General features: G+C 27.6%; 1 protein-coding gene across 1 annotated transcript in view; it reads left to right on the top strand.

The window, feature by feature from the left end:
* Positions 1-25,477, top strand: part of LOC100160332 (protein trachealess) — a 128,000-nt gene that overhangs the window by 5,201 nt on the left and 97,322 nt on the right. Inside the window, exon 2 of the mRNA XM_008185324.3 lies at positions 17,540-17,572. Coding sequence (XP_008183546.1) covers positions 17,540-17,572 — 33 coding nt within the window. The remainder of the gene's footprint in view (positions 1-17,539; positions 17,573-25,477) is intronic.

Genomic DNA, 25,477 nt, shown 5'->3' with positions numbered 1-25,477 from the left:
CGAAAGCGTGCTGATATTTAGAACAACCATTTATTAAAATGATACCAAAATAATACAGTATTTAAATTTAAGCCATATTTATGATAAATTAATAAGTAATAACACATTAATGTACTTAGATAATTGACTGTAATAATCGTTTAAAATAACAAATTAATCACAAGTAAAAATAAAAAAATATGTTTGGTGTTTTAATCAAAATATGACTGATAATTATTTCTGAAGTATAATATTATCAACAGTCTCCAATTATTTCATATAATATAATATACTATCACAATTATTGTACATTTTTAAGTACAGTAATTTTATTTAATATTATTGTACTTTTGCGTTATTATAAATAGGATTTTGTAAATTTGTAATATAATTTTTATTTGACTTCTTTTAATTTTAGATCAATACATTTTATGATGAAAGGTTTTTCTGTTAAATTTGTTCAAATGAACATTTTTACAATCAAATCAGATATAGATAGTCTACGTATAAATATAGGAAAATTAGGAATTGAGATAGGAAAAATAATGTTACGATAATAATTCAAAACATTTTGCGTAAAAAAATGAAATTTAACTAAACAATAAAATAGATTAAACCCGATTAAAGCCCTATCTAAAAATACAAGAATTATTTGCCACATTATATTACGCCATAGTTCATGTAGAACACTTATTAGATGCTGTCTAGTTAATTTGTCTACATATGTATTTAATTTAAACGCAAACCGGTTTATTTTTATACCATAACTTCGAAATATTACATGCGCTGCACCGTAAAAACGTCATATCACATAATAATAGCTAGGAAAAAACTAATAATTATTTTTTTTATAATCATAATATCACCTAAAAGCAATATGTAGACGATATATAAGGAACCGCCTACTAGGTAATAGGGCTGGTGAGTATTTTCTCATTACAAACCAATGTGGGAGCAAAGGAACATAAAAAAGTATCAAAATTATTGGGTTGCGGTCGCTCTAATGTCCTTGATGACCTTCGAAGGGATATTGGAATATGCTTTTCTTGTTCGAATCGAAGTTATTATGTTTTTTTTTTATTTTGAAAATAAATATATATGTCATTGTGGTTTGTAATATGGATTTAGGGTGTATTTACTGAAAGTTAAAATATACCGAAATCCGTTATAAAAAAAATAAAATAGGGGATTTGAGTTTCTTATGAGATTTATGTAACCTCTGTCTAAAATCATAAAATGTGTTCAATGTAAGTATTAAAGTATATATAATATGTATAATAACACTGCACATTATTTGTAAAATTGTGCATAATATATGAGTTAAAAAGTTTAAGTAAGGTATATGGTAGTTAGTACTTAGTATACGTATCAGCTCTTAATATTATTATTATTATTATTATTATTGTATTATAATTAAATTACGCTGAAATAAATAAATAATAAATAATAATATATATATATCTTTTTTCAATCAACTTATAATAGGTAGGTATAAGGTAGGTAGGTACTAGGTATATTACCTATAGATAAGTAGATTCGTATAAATATAGTTAGGTACTATAGTTTTTATAATCAGTTTTACTAAAACGAGTGAAGAATATTGATATTTCATAACTCGACGTTAAATATTAATAAATTTGCAAAAAAATGTTTTATGATTACTTTTTATGTTTTCATAATTTAACGTTAATAAGTACTTACTTTTTGCAACTAAAAATATCCAAACAAATTGACTACTATTTCGGTAGGTAAAGAATTTTTTTTTGATAACTCAATATAAAAATGAGTTAAATAATTAATTTATCTCATCGACCACGCACATATTATGATGTATACATTGAAATCTTTGACAGTCAGCGATTTAATTAAATTAATTTGGAAATAATCTTATATGTACCTACCTAGTATAAATATACAATTTTTAATGATAAGAATGAAAATATTAAAATGTATAATATACAAATATGGACTGACACTAATTATGTAATTATATTTAATTATTAATGATGGGTTTAGGCGGTATATCGTATTTTAATGTTTAAAGAAAATTTACATTAAAATACTTTAATGAACATTTTTAATTACACTGTAGTATATATTAGGTTAATTTATAGTATAATGTAGAAAAGGTAATCATGTTTTCCTCATCGTTCGATAGAAATATTATGTAAATTATGATCCATCATTGACTATATAGTAATACTATGGTCTCAGCTGAATTTAACGTCGGTAAATTTGGAATAATTAAAATTTATCGTGATTAAAATAGATAAACAAAACCAAACATTTTATCCGAATAAGTAGACAAATCAATGATTAAGGATATAAATGTAATGTTTATAGAATTTGTAACAGTAAATAATATCTAGGCCATAAATCGTTTATATTATTTTTTTTATAATCGAATTAATTAATTGGCAGTGAACATATTATATATTTTTTTTTACCTGTGTAGGTATATATATCTTATAAAGCTGTGCGTATAATAAATTATTAATTTTATGTAAAACGGTAGGTATTGACATATTTTATCCAAATGGCTATTTTTCACGGTTTACCGCGTTTATAAATTGCTGATATGTATTCTCTTTTATTATTCTATCTTGCCTAGGCGCAGAGAAAAATTATTATTTTTGGACTCGTGCTACCGCTGTCCGCTATATACACGCTAAAGATTGACAAGCTTTGCCTGTTGACAGGTAGTCGCTCCACATTCCAGCATATTTATGTGCTCTTTGTTTCTGCAGCGAGCCCGAGCACTCTCATTCACAAACGGAAACGCAGCTAAAGGAATAAGAATGAAAAAACAAAAAAAAAAAAACATAAAAAATATATACACACACATAGATACGATGTCTTTACAAATACCAATAATTGACTACATTAGAGTCAAAACTCGAGGTTCCTCTCCGTATTGGAAACGGTCATTGTTCAATGAAAACCGATTCAATAAACTCGGTTATATGAATAATATGTTAGATCGACTGAAATTGTAGAGACATTGCGTTTGTCGTAAATCGTTCATTCGTTCATATAGGGTCGTTGTCTGTGGGTGTAGTATATTATAAGACGTGTAACGTAGTGCGGTCTATACAGGGTGCACAAATGGGCAATATTATAACGGACTCTTATTTACTGGTATTTATTTTTCCAAACATAGCTTGTAGAAATTACCAACCATGGTATGAGTATAAATTATACTGTATAATTATATTATTTTGGTTTTAAAACAATATGTTGTGTCTGTAATTACACTATCTGATAGTATTATTAACGAAAATAATCAATTATTTTATTATTATCATCATATATTATATATTAATATATTGATATTTCAACATTGACTTTTTTAATAAATCAATATTCTGTAATAAAATAAATTATGTATTTTAAAAGCAAATAAAAATTTGGTAACATTTACTTGAAAAATGTAGGTACCACACATTACATGCTTGTAAACATTATTGATATGTAATACCACTTTGACATCATAAAATATATAGGTAAGTACATTTTTTTACCAAACCTTTGTAAAAATATTTTATAAAGAGGAAAAAGATAAATAATATAATAATTAAATGATGTTATGGTTTTATTTTTAAATCTTTAGATACTTCATTAACACGTTATAGTTTAAATAGGAATTTTCGTAAACTCTGAATTGATTATTTAACCATTAACCAATAAAAATCAATTTTAATCATAATATATTATTGTATAATAATAATCAACATTTTTAAAAATCAACAGTCTATAGTAAATGTTATCAAACTTCAAAATCCTTTCGACCCTATATTGTTTAAATAATACTGCTAAAATATAAAAAATATAATAATATGTAAGTATACATACACTTATACGTATATAAATATATATTTGAATAAAATTGCTATTATTGTTATAACTAGTGGATTTGGGACAGAATTTAACGACTCTGTTGTAATATCTATTATCTACATTATAGTACAGTACATATTTTTTAAATGCTCCTTTATTTAGAACACAACTCGTGTTGACATATTCATTGAACCTAGAATCTAGATATAATCTATAATATATAAATATAAATAAATAAACCTATAATCGGTTAAAATCGTGGATTTCGTCCCCTTTTGTCTTTATCTGATGATCAACCGTGGCTGGTAGGGTAATAACAATGATGATATTATTATTACCACCAGTTATTGCTTAGTCTTTTTTTCTTGTTGTATAAACTGAAAATTTATATTGCACCAGTGCGGGCCGCCGGGTACCTGTAGAGAATAAAGTGCCACAGTTTTGTTTTGTTTATTTTCCTTCAGACTTCAAATAGGTACGTGATGGTTTATGGAACGATGTGGTTACATGGGGTGGTATGAATTATTGTAGACTGGTCCATCCAGTAGATATCGTGTGACAAAATAATTATCATGAGATTCACATTAAAACAGAAAGAGAAATGCCGAATATTGTATATCTGATAAAATTTTTAAAAAGAGAGAGGATAAGACACTAGCATTATGTATCTGATAGAGACAAAATAAATACGAATATAGCATATAGGTAGGTACTTTTTATTCAGTGGTAGGTACCTTAGGTACTAGATTACCGGTTCAGCTACTGCGGATGTATAACGTCCGTGTCATAATAATTTACAAGTAACGTAATAACCTTGTAATTTTTATCGTAACGCTTTCAGTGCAATGTACTTTTACTCAAATTCAGCAAAAAATAAACAATGAATAAAACATTATACAGGATTATAATACATATTCCAATAGATTGTTTGACAAATTTTACTTTTTAGTAAAATTAAACTTTGTCTTTTTGTATCTTTATATGCAGGTACTTAGTACTTACTTTTACACAATCATTGATGCACTTTATAATACTATTAGGTATTTATTAATTGTAATAAAAAAAATAGCTGATACTATAATTAAATGCATTGAATTAGGCCATAATATAAAATATTGTAGGTAGATAAGTACCTATATTAATTTTATTGAACGCTAAAAATAAATTACATTAAAAATCGAATAAATAAATAAACACCTACTTACTTAAAAAAATATAAATATTAGTCGAGTATTGGGAAAGCCATTACGAGCACACCAAATTCAAATTCAGATATTATGTAAGATCTTGATGAAATTGTAATTAAATGTATATTATTTCTATCACATCATTCAATTTTGTCATCATAATAAAATGTTCATAAACAAAATAATATACAATGGTCTATCGTAGAAGAATCAAATGAGACGCATTAATATTAATTGTTTCAATAAGAATTTATTATTATTAATCAAAATAATTAATATTATTATTTTCTAGTATATAAAAGTGCCACATATGGACATGCTTGTATTATTTATATTACTCACCATCATAACATAATATAATAATATAGCATTATAATCTGTATACGATGCACAACCCCCCACACGGGCGCACATAATTTCATATATATATATATATGCAGCTAAGGTACCTATAGTTTTCGTTAGGACTATTAGTGCGGTATAGTGTTTTATTAATCCTGAGCAATTTGGGCGTCGGGAAAAGAAATACAGGACACAGGAGACGTGCGGGAGCGTCGTCGTGGGGATTATTATTAGACGTCGTAAATAATATTTGAGCGACGGTGACGACGGCGTGGGGATGAATGTGCGTGTATGGTGCACGCGGGTGATTGTCGAAAGTCAGCTGGAACACAGCCGACCCAGCGCCGGGTTAAAGGGGACGGTCGACTCTAATAAACCCGACACGAATTCCACACAAATCATCCGCAGCTTTTCCGCGCGGGCATTACAGCGAAAAGCTTTTTAAATATATATATATAAACGTATGGAACGGCGATGGTAGATGGAATGGTGCAGGGGAGATACGACCGAAAGCCGTATTGTCACCCGATACTAGACGGACTTACACCCTTCGATGCGCATATATATGAGTGTTATATGGACAAAAGTCTTTGATTTATTAAGGCGAAATGAACAACGACGATTGCCACTCCAAATTCTTCAAAGTCCCCGTCGACATTTCAATAATAAAACGGATGGCGACGATGGTACCCTGCACTAAAGATGATGTGTCATAATTTTAACTAATTTTTAAATTCTTAGTCTCATGTATTTTTATCTTTTGATAACTACGTGTTAAAGTTATCAATTTGTCACTTATTATAGTACAACATGTAGCGTTTATATCACACTCATACTAAAACGATTATGGGTAAGTCAATATCAATATAAGTGTTTGGCCACTCATTATAGTAGAACACTGTTTTATTTAACTATACATTTTATAAAAATTTAACTGCAATTAAATAAAATAAATATTTATTATTAATTTTCAACGTTGAAAAAGAATATAATGTTATGTTTAGTGTAACATTAGTCGTCAAAAAAATACTTATCTATTGGCTATTATAGTCTAAAACTGAAATATAAAAAAAAATAGGTATAAAAATAAATATGTATAAAATTTCAAATGGACAATAATTGTTTAATTTCCATAACAATACCGAGGATCATTAGTTTTATAATATTTTATACTTACTATAATTTCAAATTCTATGTACCTACCTCATTATAATATGCCAAATAAATCATTTGTTTAACTCGTAACAAAAATAACAAGTGTTTATTTTGAAAACTTGAATCACACATGTGACATCATGGTTTATCATACAATCAACTTTTCTGTTCCACTTAAAATACAAAATAGTAGATAAATTTATTTTTTTTAGAATAAAAATAATAATAATAATAATAATAATTAGTTATAATGATTCTATTAGTGAATAATAAAACGATTATCTTACCCATTAATATGAATAAATTATTGAAAATTATATTTAAAACCAGTTCTTATAAATAGGTATTTATATAAAATGTATTTATAATCGAATGCATTACAAAAACTAAGTCTCAATATTTAATTAATATTATTATTATTATTATTATTATTATTATTATTATTATTATTAATAATTTGTTTTAGTAAAATATACATTGTACACCATAAAATAAATTAACAAATAATCTAAAATATGTAATAGGTGTATATTTATTTATTTTAAATATATTATTATTTTGAAAGGTACCTACTACAAAAATATTTTAGACTCTATTTTTTTATTGATTACTATTTGTAGGTAGTACAATAATTAAGTACAGTTCATGACAAGCTTAAGTTTTCATTACATATTAAAGGAGGGTTATTTAAAGAACTCTCAGAATAATTAGTATAACCTCTTAAAAAACTGTTGTTTAAAAATGGTATTTTCAACTATTTTGTATACGTTTTTGTTGGATCTATGACAAATTATACCTTGAACTATGGTAAAAAAGTACGTTTTATTCATTAAACCATAGAACATTTTTTATTTTAGTTGCTGACTAATATAAAAATAAATAGATATAAATTGTATTATTATCAAAAACAAATTGTTAAATAAAATTGATTCGTTGTTTAATATAATAAGTAAGTAAGTACATACACGAAACAAAATGTTTCTCGGATAGGTATTTATATCTCATAAATCTAACTCATTATCACAAACATAAATGGCACATACATACAGGTCGATGCAGTAGGCATCATGTTCGTTTTAATTGAAATCTTGTGTCCAGACGTAACTATCGTGTTTTGTTGGTTAATTCTTTCAAAGTAGTCGTGTACGGGTAATGGCATATGTTATAAATATTGTCGTCGAATGCCGATAAATTACTTCACACCAGTAGCTATTAAATTACGCAGTCAAATTCGCCAGGCTATATACAGAGTATCACGTTTTTCTTCTTTAATCAAGCCCATCAAGGACATTTATTAAAGTCTTTTTTTTCTATAGTCAATGATTTTTCATTTAAACAAATAAAAAAATAGAGTACATTGATAATTTTATTCTAGTATTTTTTGACAAAATGTTTAAAAAAATGTTTTTGTGAGATTCCAATAGTTGTTTACTCACACGTTTGTATTATTATAACGTTTAAATTTTACCGAGTAGACATGAAGTAGATATACACAGACATCTTAGCTAGACCATAGATGTAATGCTAAGAGATAACCGATGTGTATCAAGGAAGTACCTAGCTATTTGGTCTTAAAATTTTATTCCATACTTGAGCACAAAAATGGCCTTTGCTCGGATCCATTAGACACCCCATATAAGCGCTTAGAAAGAACCGTTAACACACAGTTTAACACGCCGTAAACCATTACCTGATATTTTCAACCTATGGATGGCCATTGAAAAAGTACAAGCTTATCTTCCCGATTCCACGCTATCGGTTTTTTATTTAAACCATTATATAACTTTATTTAGTTTTCAGAATAAATATGTAATTGTAAGGAATAAAGCAATAAAATAAAAGTCTTATTTGAAATATTTATAAATATTGTACTTGACATTTGTAGAATATACATTATATACTTTATTTATTTATTATTAATTTAACGGACATAATATATCCTTATCGTGCTTAATGCTTATACAGTATGGTATATACAGAAACAGTAATATAATCACATTAATATAAAATAAGTCAATACTGTGGTATAGAAAATATAAAAATCAAGTGCAATTTAAAATTGTATACAGAATAGAATAACACGCTAATAGAGACCATTATATAAAATATAAAACTAAACTTAAGGCTAGATATACTCAAAAGGATAATTATTATCTGCAAGATATACGTATATTGTATATATGAAGTGAAGGAAGTTTTTAGCAACAGTTTTTAAAATGTCTACATGTATAATAGGCAGGTAACCTAATCTTACCTAACCCATTGGCGGAAAATGGGATTGGGAAGGGGTGAGGGGGCTTAGCCTTTCCCAAAGTCTGTTAACCCCACTCCTTCTTTAGTTTTGTAGGATCGAAGCCCCCCGCTCCCATTGTTGTTAATGATGTTAGCCCCCCTGAAATTTTAATGGATTTTCGCTATGTAGGTAGTAGGTACCTACAGTTATTATTAATTTCTAAACATTTTCTTAGTACATTTTTATTGAATAACATATAGCAGGGATGGTCAATCCGCGGCTCGCGTCATAGACTTTTGCGGCTCGCATCTTAACGTAACATTTGACGTAAATATTAACGTAAGAGGCAAGATGTAAAAAAAAAAAAAGGTCATATAATATATAGTAATATGACCTTTTTTTTTTTACATCTTGGCTCTTCAATTTTTATTAATATATTTGGTGGCTCGCGAGTCTCTTCTCATAACATAACATAATTAGCATTTATAAAAAAATTTAACTGCAATTATATTCTAGCCCCTTCTAATAAAATAAATAAATGATTTTCATTGAATTTAAATGTTAAAAAAATATTTATTTACAAACACTAACATGAATTAATAACTACTGGTATTTGATATATATATATATAATAATATATAGGTAAGTAATATTTATAAATATTATCTGACAGAAAATAAGTCATTGTTCAATTATTTTTTTTTAGTATGCACTTACAAATGACAATTTTAGGTACCTTTATTATACTAATACTGTATAGTCTATAGGTAGGTTGTTTTAGTGTGAAAAATTACAAATTCCAACTTTAATGAAATATTTGTCTGGATTTGTAAGCGTTAGTTTTAACGACTGTTTATGAACCGTATAAACTCGTCTTATGTATTTTTAATCTTATACTTGTCACTATATCAGTTCATCAAAGCGTCAGGAAGACACAAATATGTATCAGCCCATTGTATGGTCAAACTAGGTGACCTCAAAAAATTTTAAATTACAAAAAAAAACGTACACATTTCTTTATGAATACTATTTTAACATGTCGATTGCCTACAGGCTTTTGGGTCCCACAAATGGTAATGTTACATAAATTGCATACCTCTTTCCGTTTTTTTTTTTCTGACGTAGAAAGACTGAAAAAAATTGAGGAGTATCAGTCGATTCTTTATTGGACTCGTGTCTAATGCGTATGATGACTGTTGTCTGGCCATTGTTTATCCGATTAAATTTCAATTATGTCGCGTCACGGATTTTTAATTACTCCCGTCCGTACCTCAGATGCAGATAATTAACACGATCAGGCCCTATTTGGGATGTCGTAAGCCGGGGGAAAAAAATAGGCAAGAAAAATTCGAGGTAAATAAGAAAATATAAGAAAGAAAAAAAGATAGGTAGGTAGCGTTTTATAGCGTTTTGTATACATATATATATATATATGTATAGTCATATTGTAACCACGACGGTTTTTTATCCAGACACGAAGCGAATAGACCATTACGGAAAAACGAGACTCGAAAACTGGTCCCAAGCAGACGCGTCTGTTTATAGGGTTTGTCCGTCCGTTGTTGTCAGTCCCGTATAATATCAGTGCCATTGCAAATTCTTAACTCCTCAACTCCTCTGCCGCGGTGTGTATACATCATATTATAACATTTACGACAGAGTGCGGAAGACCTATACATATAATTATCATTATCATCCAGAGAACGTACATTATATTATTATTTTGTATACAATATTATATATACGACGACAGAAAAAATTATCTTAAATATTACGTAGGTATATAACGTATAATATAATAGTATATTTCGCGGTCAGCCCCTCTAATGTGATGTTATACTCATAGGCAGTGATGCGAATTTTTTTAATACACCAATATTATATCGTATTATGCATGGTATTCTTAACGTTGTATTGAATTATTTTATACAAAAGTGTAAAAAGTGTATTAAACATATTATATTGGTAGGTATAGTAAATTGGTACCTACTTCCCAAGTGAGTTTGTAAGAACGTAACATTTAATATATGAAACCACGTATAACTGAAATATGTACCTATATATATTTGAGTTGTTACTTGCTACACTAATCTATTGAAAGTATATACTAATATCGTATAAGCATCATTGGATTTATAATTTAAACGTAATTTTATATTATTTGTAATCATCACAACAGAATTGATATGTATGTATAATAAGTATGACACCTAAATAAGGATAGTACTTATATGTTATATTTGATTCATAATAATATAAAATACATATAATAATAACTTAAAAAAAAATTTTCATTACTACGTGAGTAATTCAATGTTTCAGTTTAAGAATATAAAAATAAGCTATTGAGTTTTTGATCATAAAGTATTGCTTGGTATAAAAAAAAATTAAATATGTATACATAATATATATTATGTATAAGAATAAGTAACAGTCCGTATGGACAAATCTAAATAATTATAATTATATAGGTACAAATGCCTGATTTATAAGATATGATATTATGACAGTAACATTTTAACCTAAATTGTATGCAGAACTTGCATGCACATGCATCTTAAATGCATGGGCAATTATAGAAGCCAAGTTTTGTAGGCTATCAAAATATTGCGATAATAATATGATGGTATTTTAATTCGTCAATACTAACAATGAAAACAGAATACTATAGGTAGCCAATCGAAATAGAAACTTCTAACCTGTGCCGTGTGCATACTAATTTGCATTCTACTTGCAATTCATCGGGTCGCATGTGTGCAACTGCTTGACTTGACTGATATGTGATGTGTCATGTCTGTTATTTAAACTGAAACTAGCGCGTAAACACGTATAATACCGTAGTTTGTCAATGGCAGAATAATATTATAATCGCGATATGAATTATTCGCAGTGAACAAACACGGTGGACAATATTTTTTTATTATTTTTTTAAAAAATATATTTATAACAACTGTTTTATTGCTGATGCGTGACAGAATCATTATATTATCCAATGATTTTAATTTTATTCTATACAATGTATTATTATGATACTATAATAATAATATGTGTAGGTACGTGTGAATGTGCATGTACTATCTGGTATAGACATCTAGGATGCTGGTTCTGGGAATCCTACAACCTACGATCGATTTCCTTACGATCGCAAGTCACAACAGAAAATATGATTGATTGGTGAATGTGAATTTTATAATATCTTGTACACAATTGCTTGAACAATATTATTATTTTTAATAATTATAATAATCTATTATATGGCAAGACATAATCTCTTTCCATGTCGGAGTAAATTTGTTCCTATCTTGTTTGTACTAAAACATATTTATAGGTATAGTGGCAATGTATGTATGTATATTAGACTCTTTAAATATAGCGAATATTTAATGAATTTAATTTATTCGTTTATGTAATATGCTATTGAATATATTATATTATACATTTATGATTTATTATACCTACCTAGAATACTAGTTCAAACATTTTTTTGTAAATTTAAACTTTAGAAATCAAAAGATTATATTCAGTAACATTTTTTCATTTTCGTTTTCATAACTGATTTAAGTATTTTAATTTTGAGAAAAATGTTAAACTACTTTTTTTAATGACTAAATTGAATTTCTAAGGACTTAAAACAATGTGTAACTTAAGACAGAGTGATTCTTAAAAACTAAAGTATGCACTAGGTATGCAGTTAGAAAATCAAAGTGTATATTTCGCGAGTTGTAAATGTATAATAAATTGCATACCTAAAGTCTTTATTGTATCTTTATTGTGTCTGTGCATGTATTTAAGTTTAAACAGTAATTATGAAACCAGTTATTTTTGTTTTAATAATATGCTATTAGTGACCATGGATAGTATTAATGAATTCCTATTATATTTTATCAACTATCCATATAAGTGAATATTCAAGTAAGTTTCGGTCAACGCATTTTAGATACATTGACACGCTGAAAGCTTATAAAATTAAAAATTAAATAGGCGATAAGAAGAACTTATGATACCTATACAATTATAATTTTTTTTAAATATATTTAGGAGTTTAGGACACAATTCCAGATTAATCGATTTGTGCGAATAATAAAGTTTATATCTACCATTTATTGTTTGTATTTTTACTTTTATTAGGATAATATTCTAAAACTTATTTTTCTGTAGCTGATACATCCAGACAAATTAAATTTAAAATATTGGTTTTCATGTTAAATACTTATTACTGTTAATAGTTAATACCTTCTTATAGTATAATATATTGTACCCTCATTTATACAATAAATACTGTTACTGCATCGTTCTAACATCTAGGTCAAAAATCTTTAGAACATAATATCAAAGAAATATTTGGCTTTACGAACACTATTATTAGGAAAATTGACCTTTTTATATATTCTTAATTAGAAAAATATATATCATCTAAGGTTATAGTTAAATATTTTCAATAAATTTAAAATTGTAAATTATACATTTGTTTTAAATACAACTAAGAAGTACCATAATAAATAATGTACCTACATTTAATATTTTAACGTTACTCTATCATTAGATGACAAATAATTTCAAGTATATTTTATAAATATAGTTACGCAATAAATTCAACCCGGAGTTAAAAATATTATACCAAATTTGTCCGTGAAAAAGAAATAGAGTTTATATTTAATGGGCAAATACATATCTAATGATTAATATAATGTATCTATGGTAGGAGCATGTTAGAAAACTGTTTTAACGGCACTCACATCTATTATTTGGTTCGATCCTATAAACATATGCGCATATTATATACACATATACCTGCAGTACCTATAATACTATAGAAGAGCATTTATTATCTCCAAAACGTACATCGGTAATTCCGTATCGTACACCTGCGTATTGGTCACGACGAGTAATGAAGGGAACCGTCACGTATGTCGGAATGGGGAGGGAAGAAAAAAAATGAAAAAAAAAAAACAATGACTTCGTCCGAATGATTACAATAATCCACGAGTCTAGAGGTGGGAAATTCGGATTGTACGTACAGTAATAATTATTTACACCATTGTGCGATGTGTGAGTACTTTTACGTCTGTCCTGGGTAATTTGCGGTCCTCCATAACCGATAATTACATTTTGTTCCTTTCATATTTTTGGCCTCAGACTGCTGGACGCTGCAGTGGTTTTCGACGAAGGTGTTCGGACCCACCTCTACCAAAACGCCGCGTACACATTGCTGTCATTATATTGTACACCCATACACGCATGATACACATTATCAAATATTTTTTCATTTCTTTTTCTTTGATTCTATTGTACACAAAATAATATAAATGTATAGTGATGTGTAGTGTATACTGTAAATGTATTTATAATATATAAATAAACAGCCAAACAGGTGGTTTAGAGTCGAAATATGTATTGTTATTTCATCGTGATTTATTAGAATAAATCAAATGATTCACGTATTTAGTTTGTTTTAAATTTACTCGAGATAAGGCAATTTTAGATACTATTAAGCATACAATTAGAATGTAAAAAAAATAATTCTACTTTTATTTTTACATTTGTCTTAACCTCTCTTAAATAGTTAAATATATAGTTCAAAAATAATATAAAATACACAAATTTAAATGCTTAAAATATTTTAATCAAAAATACCTACATTTAATATTAAATAAGTATATTGCATTGATATTTCTTATATAGAAATGTTTTGATTAATTTATTTTGTAAAATTAGATTGCAATAAGTTATTTTTTACTATACTTATCTATTAAATTCAAAATATAATTTTAGAAAATGTGTAAATTTAAAAATCTAGAAGGTATTGATAAAAATATTCAAATTTTTTTTTATTAATATATTGTTATATTTGTGGTATATGTACTGTATAAAATGATACGATATTATTATGACGTGAGCTAGGTTCATCGCAATATTATTTATAATTATGCTTATCGTTTAACTTTAAATGATGCATTTTATTATTGATACGCCACAATCTTTTATAATATTATTTATGTATTTTTGAGTAAACTATATACATAACTCTTGTGTCACCTTATATTTTACATACAAATAATATTATATCCATAAATCAAAGAAAATTCAAAACATGTGTAGCTTTGTCTTGTTCCACTGAAATTGCACTTTGCTGGAGCTTTAAAACTCGTTGGTAGTAACAGTGTGCTCATCTAACACCCCTCATATCGGATTTACTTGAGATTGTTTTTCTTCTGTAATGCAAATCACTCCGGGGGCGACGGCGGAGTGCATATTTCGAAAATATCAGAGGTGCTTATGAAAGAGAAAACCGCATGAATATATTATATACACCGCAGGCTGCGCAGCAAAGACGTCACTCTACTTACCCCACCATGCAATAAGAACGAAGTCTTCACTTTAATGGGATTAATTTTTAAAGCTGAAAAAAAATGACTTGAGGGTTTTTTTTACACTCGTCGAAGAGCCTCTAAGGAATTGAGAGTAAACTGTGGTACCTACCGATTTTATACATGCACGTCGCCGATATCCTTGTCTGCTATTGGAAAAGTTATAAAACCTTATTAGACGTATACCACTATAATACAACATTAGTCCCTCAGGTAATTAACTTGATGAGAAAATAGTTGTAAAAGTTTAAGGAAAATTCGAGTTTATCGACGATGGTCTGAAATAGTATATTTTGTCAAACATAAATTTTATAAGTATATGAACACTGTGATGACTGCCAAGTCCTGTTGGAAAGTATGCACTATGCAGTTTTGACGTGCATGTAGTATTATTATCGACTTTAAGGTCGCGTCATAATGTTTAAGGTTATAGTGTTTATTTGACCTATTCAAATTTAATCACTTGTAAAATACTAAAATTACAACTTGAACTAAGACTTTTAAGATTTCGTACAACCAAAATATATGCCACTGCACATCTTTGATTAAAGTTTGTGACATATTTTTATTTTATTGGTTCAATATTGATAGTAATAATATTAAAATATTGTATTTATACATATTTAATTATTTTATTTGTACATTTTAATACAAATCAATATAACTACTTACATATTTTATTTTTAAATTAAAACGTTATACAGAATATTGCTTATCAAATTCTATGATTCGCCATAGACAGTCATCACTTTTCAATTTTAAATGTCCACAAACCTTCTTTACTGTTGTGGTTTATACTTCGAATATAATATGGTATATAATATGCCCCTCGTGTAAAGCATGTGTCCATTTTTTTGATTATTGCATTCAATACATACGTAGCGTTTGTGGTTAAAATAGCGATGGGGAATAACTCCCTCTCACATTCAAACAACGATTAAAACAATCGTTAAGGTCCATAATGCACACGTGGTGGACTCGGGTATGTTACTAATTAATTTCCAAAGTTGTGTCAAATTTTCCTCACCCTACCGTATAAGTCCCGTTTGACATATGTTTCGGGTATAACAACAATAATATTAAGATGTTGTGGAGATTAACATCGATAGTAGGTAGGTATATAATAATAATATCGTGTAGGTATCATATTATGAGTTATCGCGCAACCTGTTACGGTTGGTGCCGGCAGATTGTAATCGATGAGCAATAAAAATAAATCGTTGGTTTGGACACCCGTGAGATTTTTGAGAGATAACGCACTGCATGTGTGTACACCAGGGTGTGTAATATCGCCTATAACCCACCCCAAAATGTATGCACATAAACAGATAGGAAATATTATACTCAGTATTTTCTCGGCGACATGTGTTTACAGCGGTGGCAAGTGTTTTAAAGTATCTGCGATTTTTTCCATACATTACATGTGTGCACAAGAGAATGGGCTAAAAGTGAATTACAATTTCAATTTCATCCCTATTGAAATGTACCTACCTATAAAGTATAAATGTTTGCAATATTTCTTTTGGTTTTAAAATCTCGTTACTTATCCGGTCATATAGCAAAGTGAACAATACACATATAAATATATATGCGGTGTTAAAAAATCGTATACAGTATACATATGAACAATATATACTGACTGATATTGTGACAACATCGGCCATTCTGACAAATTTCTCAACATGATATTACTATGCACAACATATGGAACAAAAACACAGTGAAAACAGTTTGTGATACATTCGAGAGGATAGGTAGTTAAGATTTGATTGTGTTCGATATAGTTCATTACTAAAATATAAAAGAATTCTATCCAGACTGTCCAACCGTGTGAAACAATTTAATCTGACCGCAGTCTTGTTCAATAAGGTTTTCACTATATTATTTAAGTCAGTCAAATCACTGGAAAGAATAAACTCATTACGGAGATTTACATTTTTTTTTTATTATTATTATTATTAAAATATTAGTTATTGAAAAATGGAACCGGTTTTGTTGATGGAACATACGAAAATAATATTACACAATATTTAATTAATATACCTACACGGTACTTTTTTTTAAACGTAGACACTAATTACTTTTCAATACATATTAATCCTATCTTGGTTTTAATTGTGTAGGTACTTTTTTTTTGAATTTCAAAATTATTACTACATTTCGATACAAACAATAATTCGTTGAATTTAATCAGTGATCATTAATGAAAATATTAAATTTAATTAGTTTGAAATGTGTCTAATTCAATTGAACATGTAGGTAAATACAAATTTTTGAATATAAATTCTATAAAAATTGCTTACATATTATTTTATAACGTGCAAATTTAATTAATTATGTTAAAAATATTACACTGACCAAAATATATTATTAAGTATAAGTGCTACAATTACACTATTAATACATGCCGATAATATTAATTATTATACTTATTTCAGGTACAGAGATGAATCGCTGTGCTGGCCCGAGAGGTATGTATAGTTTTTTTTAAAGCTTAAATGTTATGCTAAGTCTTCTTTTGAAAATAACTGCATATTATAATATTATATAATAATATAAAAATATATATAAAGGAATTGAGCGTTTTAATAAAAATTACGAACACAATCATAATAATATGGAATTTCGTGATTTTTTTCCCTTCCCTATCGTTTATTATGGAAATATTTGCACTTTATTCAAAACGACCGGAATTTCATTTTGTCAGAAAATCTCCTGTAGGCGTCTAACGCTATATAAAAACACGATTTGCTTATATCATCGTTCTATAATCGTCTACAATATGGTTTCATCTGGTTCCATTTTATTAAGTCATCCACTCATAACAATTTAGCTTAAAATAACCCGGTAAGTTTTATTAATTGCTTAACTATGACACATGTTAATCATGTTCAAATGATTTTTATTTGTAATCGTATCAATGGTTACAAGTTAATATTATATTTAAATTAATTATGATGTTTTTTCGTAAAGTATATATTTTTAAAGCGTTATTATAAAATATAGGTATATTATTAAACGTCACATAGATATCTAATATTTTCCAAATATGCTACCTAATATCTATTATAATTAATCCTCTATTATATTTTTAAACTTCACAAATAATGTGTTCTTGATCACATTTTTATGAAATTTAAATTAGACACTTATCCATAACTATGGAGGACTTAATTATTCAATTCATTATTAAAAACAGAAGAATAAATATATTTTATATTACTAAATATAATATGGGTACCTATAAGCTATAATAAAAACATGTAAATTTGAAATTTAACTGGAATGATCCTTAGGATTTTCAAACGTCAAACCAATCTTGACACAGCTTGTAAATTATTTATTTATTATATTTCGATTTAAATTAAATATGTATATAATATAAGTAAATACGTAAATATTTACATTTTTTTTTTTTTATTAATTTTGTTAATTTTCATCGTTAAAGCAATGATTTATAATATTATTAATATATGGCTTTGATTATTCAATATGGAAGACGAGTTTCAGTCGAGACTTAATTGATTAAGAACAGGAGTATACATTATAATATATCTTTCGATAATTATTATTCTTTGCAGTTTGAGTTTATTCATTAGGTACCTACCTATATACGCGAGCACAGGGCCAGGATCGTGAGATTCATATTATTTTCACCCGGCAAACAGCTTACTACAAGAAATAAAAATAAAACCCATCCGACGATAGTAATATTGCTATTACATTTAATATGCATTTCAGTTTCAGCCGGTTCTGGTTCAACCAATAGAATAATTATGTCGAAAACGCGATGGGATCATTCGGGCGCGGGCGGGCGCGCTCGTATATTTATATTATAATCTATTGTGTATATAATATTATAATACATATTATATGCACGCATAAGATAATATTATACCATCGGAACACTGGTCACGTAATGAAATTAATAGAAAACAAACACCTGTAATGACGGATGGTTAAAAACGATTTTCCAAAACGAAACGCCCCGTTTTGAAGCAACGGTTTTTTCTTTTCTTATTGTTATTATTATTATTATTTATTTGTACGAAATGTGTGCACATCGGACTATCGGAGATCCCTATCGCATATTATAGGCGGCGTTGTTTTCAAACAATTACACAATATTATCATACTAGGTATGTACTTATACTTGAAAATTCTGTCCAATAGACGATGACGACAAGCTCGAAAACTATTATACCATAGTCCACAGGCTCACGTCTATAAGGCATCATTGAACGGATACGTCATGATATTGCGTATAATTATGGTATAAAATATTGTGGTACCATATTATGATGCATTAATATTTTACAACACAGTGCATCCTTAACACGAAATGCATGAGAAATGTTGATTACTGATATACAATATTTTTTTTTTGTTATTATTTGAACGTGTTATCAAACGCGCGTTATATACAATAAATTGAAAATGTACAATATGTCTCTTATATGTTAGCGCTATTGCAGAATTGCCAAGTCTATCCGTTTACAGTTTTTCGTGCAAAATAGTATTTTTTTTTTCATCAAGACGTATAGTCGCACTATACCAACATCTGGTTTTGAAAATAATATTCGTAACGATTCATCGTGTATTTATCAGTGTCACGCACGGCGTTCAAAGTAATCGATAGAGAGAAAATTCTTTTACGCGATTATAATACAAATTTATAATCGTTGTTGATGGGAGTTTCGACCGGTGGTGTAAGATGACAAATGATTAAGCCATCCGTAATAACACTGGATAATGAGACATCGGTTTTTCGTTACACGTTAGCACAATTATTCTTATTTTTCAAAACTATTCATTCATTTTTTACCCTTGTTCCCTGTAACTAATTCTTTGTATACCAATAAACGCATGAAATCGATTGGAAAATTGAACGATTTAATTTGTATCTATATACTACGTTTTCTCATATTTCCCGGTGATAAATGACACAAACATGATTGTTGTTCCGTGTATATAATTCTTTTTTTATACGTTTACATTTCTATAGACATATGAACATTTTTATAACCTATTTGTGACACCTTTGGTACATTTTTAAATTTTCAACAGACGTCATACTTATATTTTATAATAGATACCACTAATTATAATTTTTAAATATTTTGCTCTTAATATCTAAATCAATGACTAAAAATTGAAATTACAAATAAGTGCGTAGTTACCTATATACTCTTAAAATAATGTTTTAAATTAATTTTAATTCACAAACTGTAATAAGGAATAACCATTCATCCATATCAGTACATACCCATTACAATAGTTTTTAATTTAGACAAATATCGAAATTGTGATTAATTATATATATAGGTATATATTTTTAATGATTTAATCAAAATTTAGTGTATCAGACAAATGAAGTAAACAATTTTTAGATTTCATGATTTAAATTTATTCGATTAATAATGTAATTATAAAATCACAATTTAATCATTGTTCTTATCTTATATTTTTAACATCCATTGAGTGCCATAACTAAAATTAATTAATATTATAGTAAACAAATCTTAGTAATTTTTGTTTTACTGGAAATTATTTATCGTATTGCTTAATCGTTAAAATATATAAATCAGTTAGTAAATTATACATAAACATTTTAAAGTTAAGTTTGTTAGTTTATATAAGCTATATTATTTTACTTGTCTTAACAAATAATTCCATTATAATTTATGATTTAGCCTATATTTTATATTTTTATGAAGTAATTAATTAAGACAATAAAACATTGATAGATCAGTGTAGTTAGGAGCCAGGAGACTCTTTCAACATTTTAGAATCATTATAGGATAATAGGTAATAAATAAGATAATTATTGGTATTATTTCTATTTTTTCTTATATGTATAATTAAAAATAAGACAATAGTATAAATTAAATAATAATCAAACACAATAATATTACATTAATTATAGATAACTTGATTGCATAATACAAACTGGGTTTTCAGTTCTTGAAAATATAATATAGCCTATAGCTGCGTTCATAGTCTGTTGGTTTACTTGACAGTGAGGTATATTTCAATGTTTGGTATTTACAATATTATAGTAATATTATCATGCATTGCAAATGCAATAGTTATAATATGAAAGTAAAAGTTATACCAAGTATAGTTTTCATTTACAATTTCCCATGATATCCCTTAGTGTCCCCCATTTATATACCGTTATCCGTATTCAATAAATAATCCCGAAATGAATACTAGGTACAACTGCTGCAGTATATTTCCTGGTCCCTTTATATAAACAATCGTTTCTACAGGTAATTTCTATTGTCCGTTGCCAATCGTGAGTAATATTTATGTTTTGACAGTCTTAAATAAACATTACGAGATAATGTTATTTTTATAGAGAGACCAGTACAATGGTCCCAACTCCCAGGATCAATGATTTATATCCAATGCGTGTTTTAACTCCTCTTGTATTGTCGCATTGACAGAAGCAATTGATAGCGGAAAAAAAAAATTTTACTCCACTGATCGTAGACATTTAATTTCGTGTAGACAACCACATTTAAAGATGTATACTGTACCTATAGCGATGTAAAGATGTATATTATACTATAGTAATAATATTATAATATAATGTACTATATAGGAAAACATCTAATGAACTAAACATCTTGTCCAGAACTTAAAACAAAACAAAAATCAGTTATGCAAATAGACCTCACTGGGGTTTTCATAATCTTCATTATTATGTTAAAAAATATATTTAAGTATACACCTGAAACCATTTTTTACCTACAGTCATTAGTGCAATGCATTGGGCATTTCGCCGAACCGTTACTTTTGTACTTTATGGTAATTTTGTTTATTCTTTTCAAGTCTGTCTATGCCATTACATATTTGTCACATAAAGACCGTTAATATATGAACATATATTTAATATTATATACATATAGGTACATCTTGGTATTAAATCTTAGAATGCTACTCGGTGAGGAATCGAAGATACGTTTTAGCTAAAAATAGTATGCAGAGAATTTACCATTTATCATAATATAATATAATGATAATTAATAATATAGTAGGAAGTATAAACCATAGTGTAGATATTTCTGAAATATATATCAAATTTTGCTATTATTATTAAATATGTCATTGTAAACATGTTTAATAATCTACAAAAAATGTTTTCATGTAAAGATTATTTTATATTTCTTGTATATATACAGTATACACATATATGAAGACACATGTAGGCATATATTGAATTCGCACGAATAATGTGATAGAGTAGTAGGTACCTATACCTAAGATAATAACCAAACAGATAAATAGGTATATAGGTAGTACAAGTTAAAATCAGATACAAAATATTTTCAAAAACTGTTATCGCCAGTACACCGTATAGATATGCTATGATGGTTTGTGTACGGACAAAGTGGAAATACCTACTGATCGTGAAACGGTCGTCGATGGATGGATGATGGGTTAGTGTTGGTTTGATGAGAATAATGGCCAGCGGAGAGAGACGACCAAACGTGGGCATGTCGTCTGAGGGCGACATTGGAATACAATCGTTCAAATTAAAACAGTAAATGGAAGGTATGAAAAAGAGACAGAAAATAGAAAAAGAGGGGAAAATAAGAATGAAAAAAAAAATAATAATAAATAATCGCATAAAACAACGACCGTCAACTACTGTATAATGATAGGGGAGAGGGACGTGGTTAGAACGTCAACCTGGTGGAGCCTTTTACGGAATGAAATAATTGTATGTCCGGATTTGTGTATGTGTGCGTGCGCGCACGCGCGCGAGTGTATGGTGTGCGAGTTCGTTGCAAATATCTGTATGGAAAATGTATAAAATAAAAATGATAAACATTTTGAATATCTGTTTTTATAAGCAGAATAAGACTACTTTTAAGTTATAACCGTACGAATAAGTCGTATTCTCCGAAATACTGTCCACTGATATAAATCATAAATAATAATAATAAAAAAGTACCTTTTGATTTAATTTACCATTAATTATAGGTAGGTAGTCGTTATAGGGCATAGGAACTCGAACTACTAACTCACAATACTCGTTATTCTATAACCTAATTTTTATCTTTTAAATTGAGTCAAAACTAAACTTAGTTTTTATTTTGCTATAAATATATCAATAAATAAGACTGACTATAACCAATAATAAACATTTAAAGATTCAAAATATATTAATTCTAATTTTTTCTTATAATTTATATATTTTTCCACAAAATAATGTAACTAATATTTTACGGATTGATAAATGAATATTTTACCATGCATAATAAAGAATAATATAATATACCTATTGTATAAAAATGAAAATTTACACGTCTTATTGTTTAAAAAATTAGCGTGGTTTTAACTCAGAACATTCAATAATATAAGAGAAAAATTAACTGGTATATACATTTTGCTTATAGTAATATAAATACCAGCAGGAGTAGGCCAGTTCGCTAATGGGGTAAACGCTAGTGGGGTACGCTTTTAGTCTATATTTAATAATTTAGGACATTTAATTTTTATAAATGTTGTCATTCAAAAGGCCGAAAACATGTTTAAGACAGGTAAAATGTTCAATCTCAACTTAGTTCTGCAGGTGATAAAATATACACATTTTAAAAACTGTTGTATATATTATTTATATGTTTGACCTAATAACTGTTTAGGATATTGACATGACTTAGATCAATGCACCTATTAAATTTATAAAACAATTGAGTTTAAAAACAATTTTATAGTTAAACACTATGAACTCTCATTAAAAGTGTTTTTCGTACACTTCATGAAAAAAATACTATTCTTAGATTAAACTAATACAGGAGTTATCGTATGTTGATTATTAAAATGTTACCTTAATAACCTCTTTAAAATAAATATAATTTGTATTAATAATAATTTGGAAGAATGTATTTGTTTTACAATGATGTTTATTTAATTTTTTATTAGAATATTTTTCCCGTAACGATTTTTAAATTTGATGAGTTCTGAAAAAATGTACAGTAATTGCTTTAAAAAATGTTAATCTAGTCATGAATGTACTTCGAAGATGTAGGTTTTCGATTTTTCAGTATCTACATTCATAAAAAAGTATACCTACTACCGACAATATCCGAATAATTTTTAAAAAATGTAATATAGTTTCAGTGGAATCTCAATAGGCTTGCTTGTAAGTCTTTCAAATACAATGACTAATTCATGTACATCATTTTTATTTTTGATCAGTAGGTTGGTATATTATAAGAGCCTTAAATGAATCAATAAACAATAAATAAATATATTTTCAAATACTGTTTAATAGATTTGCATATTCTATCAATCATGACGTAATAAATTGGTATTGACATTTTTATTTACAAATTTATAGCAGCATTTTTAGTTTCGGCTTTAATCTCTGCTTATCAGGTTAATAAAAAACCACATCAACGTATTTTTATTATATTTTCTAGGGGCAAAAGTATGTAAAACTGTATGCTGTTACAACGGTTAGTATAATAACAACAGTCGTAAAACTGAATTTTTTTTTGGTTAAATGTAACCAAAGTGTAATAACAAAAGTTTATTTTTGTTATTATAAAACATTCATATGAATAGGTGCTCCACGTCTTCAATCAACAATCTTTAGAAATTCATTGTAGATCTTATTCCTGTTATCGATCTCATATGGAGTGAAAACGGCCTTAAAAACAATAGACATATATACTTAGGTCAAATTCGACTAATTTAACAATCGGTTTTAGGCAGTACTTAAAGTGGCAAAAAATAATAGAGGGGAGGAGAACTGAGACCTCTATATAATTTTGATCGTTACAAACCTATATAAACATCTCACATAATTAAATGTATACAGGGTGATTCACCATGAATGCCCAGTGCCCACCCTCTTTATTTTCTTCAAAAATGCAGTTATTCAAAATCAGATTATTGGAATATTTAAATTTTAAATGTACCTAATAATTACCGTATATAAAATTCTTGAAAAATGGTCTTTGAGTACATTTAAAAATTGTAATAAATTTAATTATGAAAAAATTAGGTGTGAGCATTCTTAGTAAATTATCCTTTATAGTTCATATATATATATCTTCTTTTTTTCTCTTCACTCATCGCTTCTAAATATACTAGATTGGCCAAAATGTATATGTATACATTATATCTACATAAATAAAACTAGAGCAATTTTTTTAAAATTATATCAATTAGTTCGCTATAGATATCAGTTTTCGTTGTTTTTAAGCACTGTAAACAGTGGCGCCGAACCTATAACCCAAGAGGGGTGACCGCCCCCCTTTTTTTCGGTGGGTGGGGTCGTGGGGGTCCGTGGGTACCACAGCAAACTATTTATGAATTATGATCCTAATAAGCTATTAATGTATACATATGCAGCACTG

This window comes from Acyrthosiphon pisum, chromosome A1 (genome assembly GCF_005508785.2).
Source record: "Acyrthosiphon pisum isolate AL4f chromosome A1, pea_aphid_22Mar2018_4r6ur, whole genome shotgun sequence".
In the NCBI taxonomy this organism is placed as follows: domain Eukaryota; kingdom Metazoa; phylum Arthropoda; class Insecta; order Hemiptera; family Aphididae; genus Acyrthosiphon; species Acyrthosiphon pisum.
This window is presented reverse-complemented; position numbering and strand designations above follow the sequence as displayed.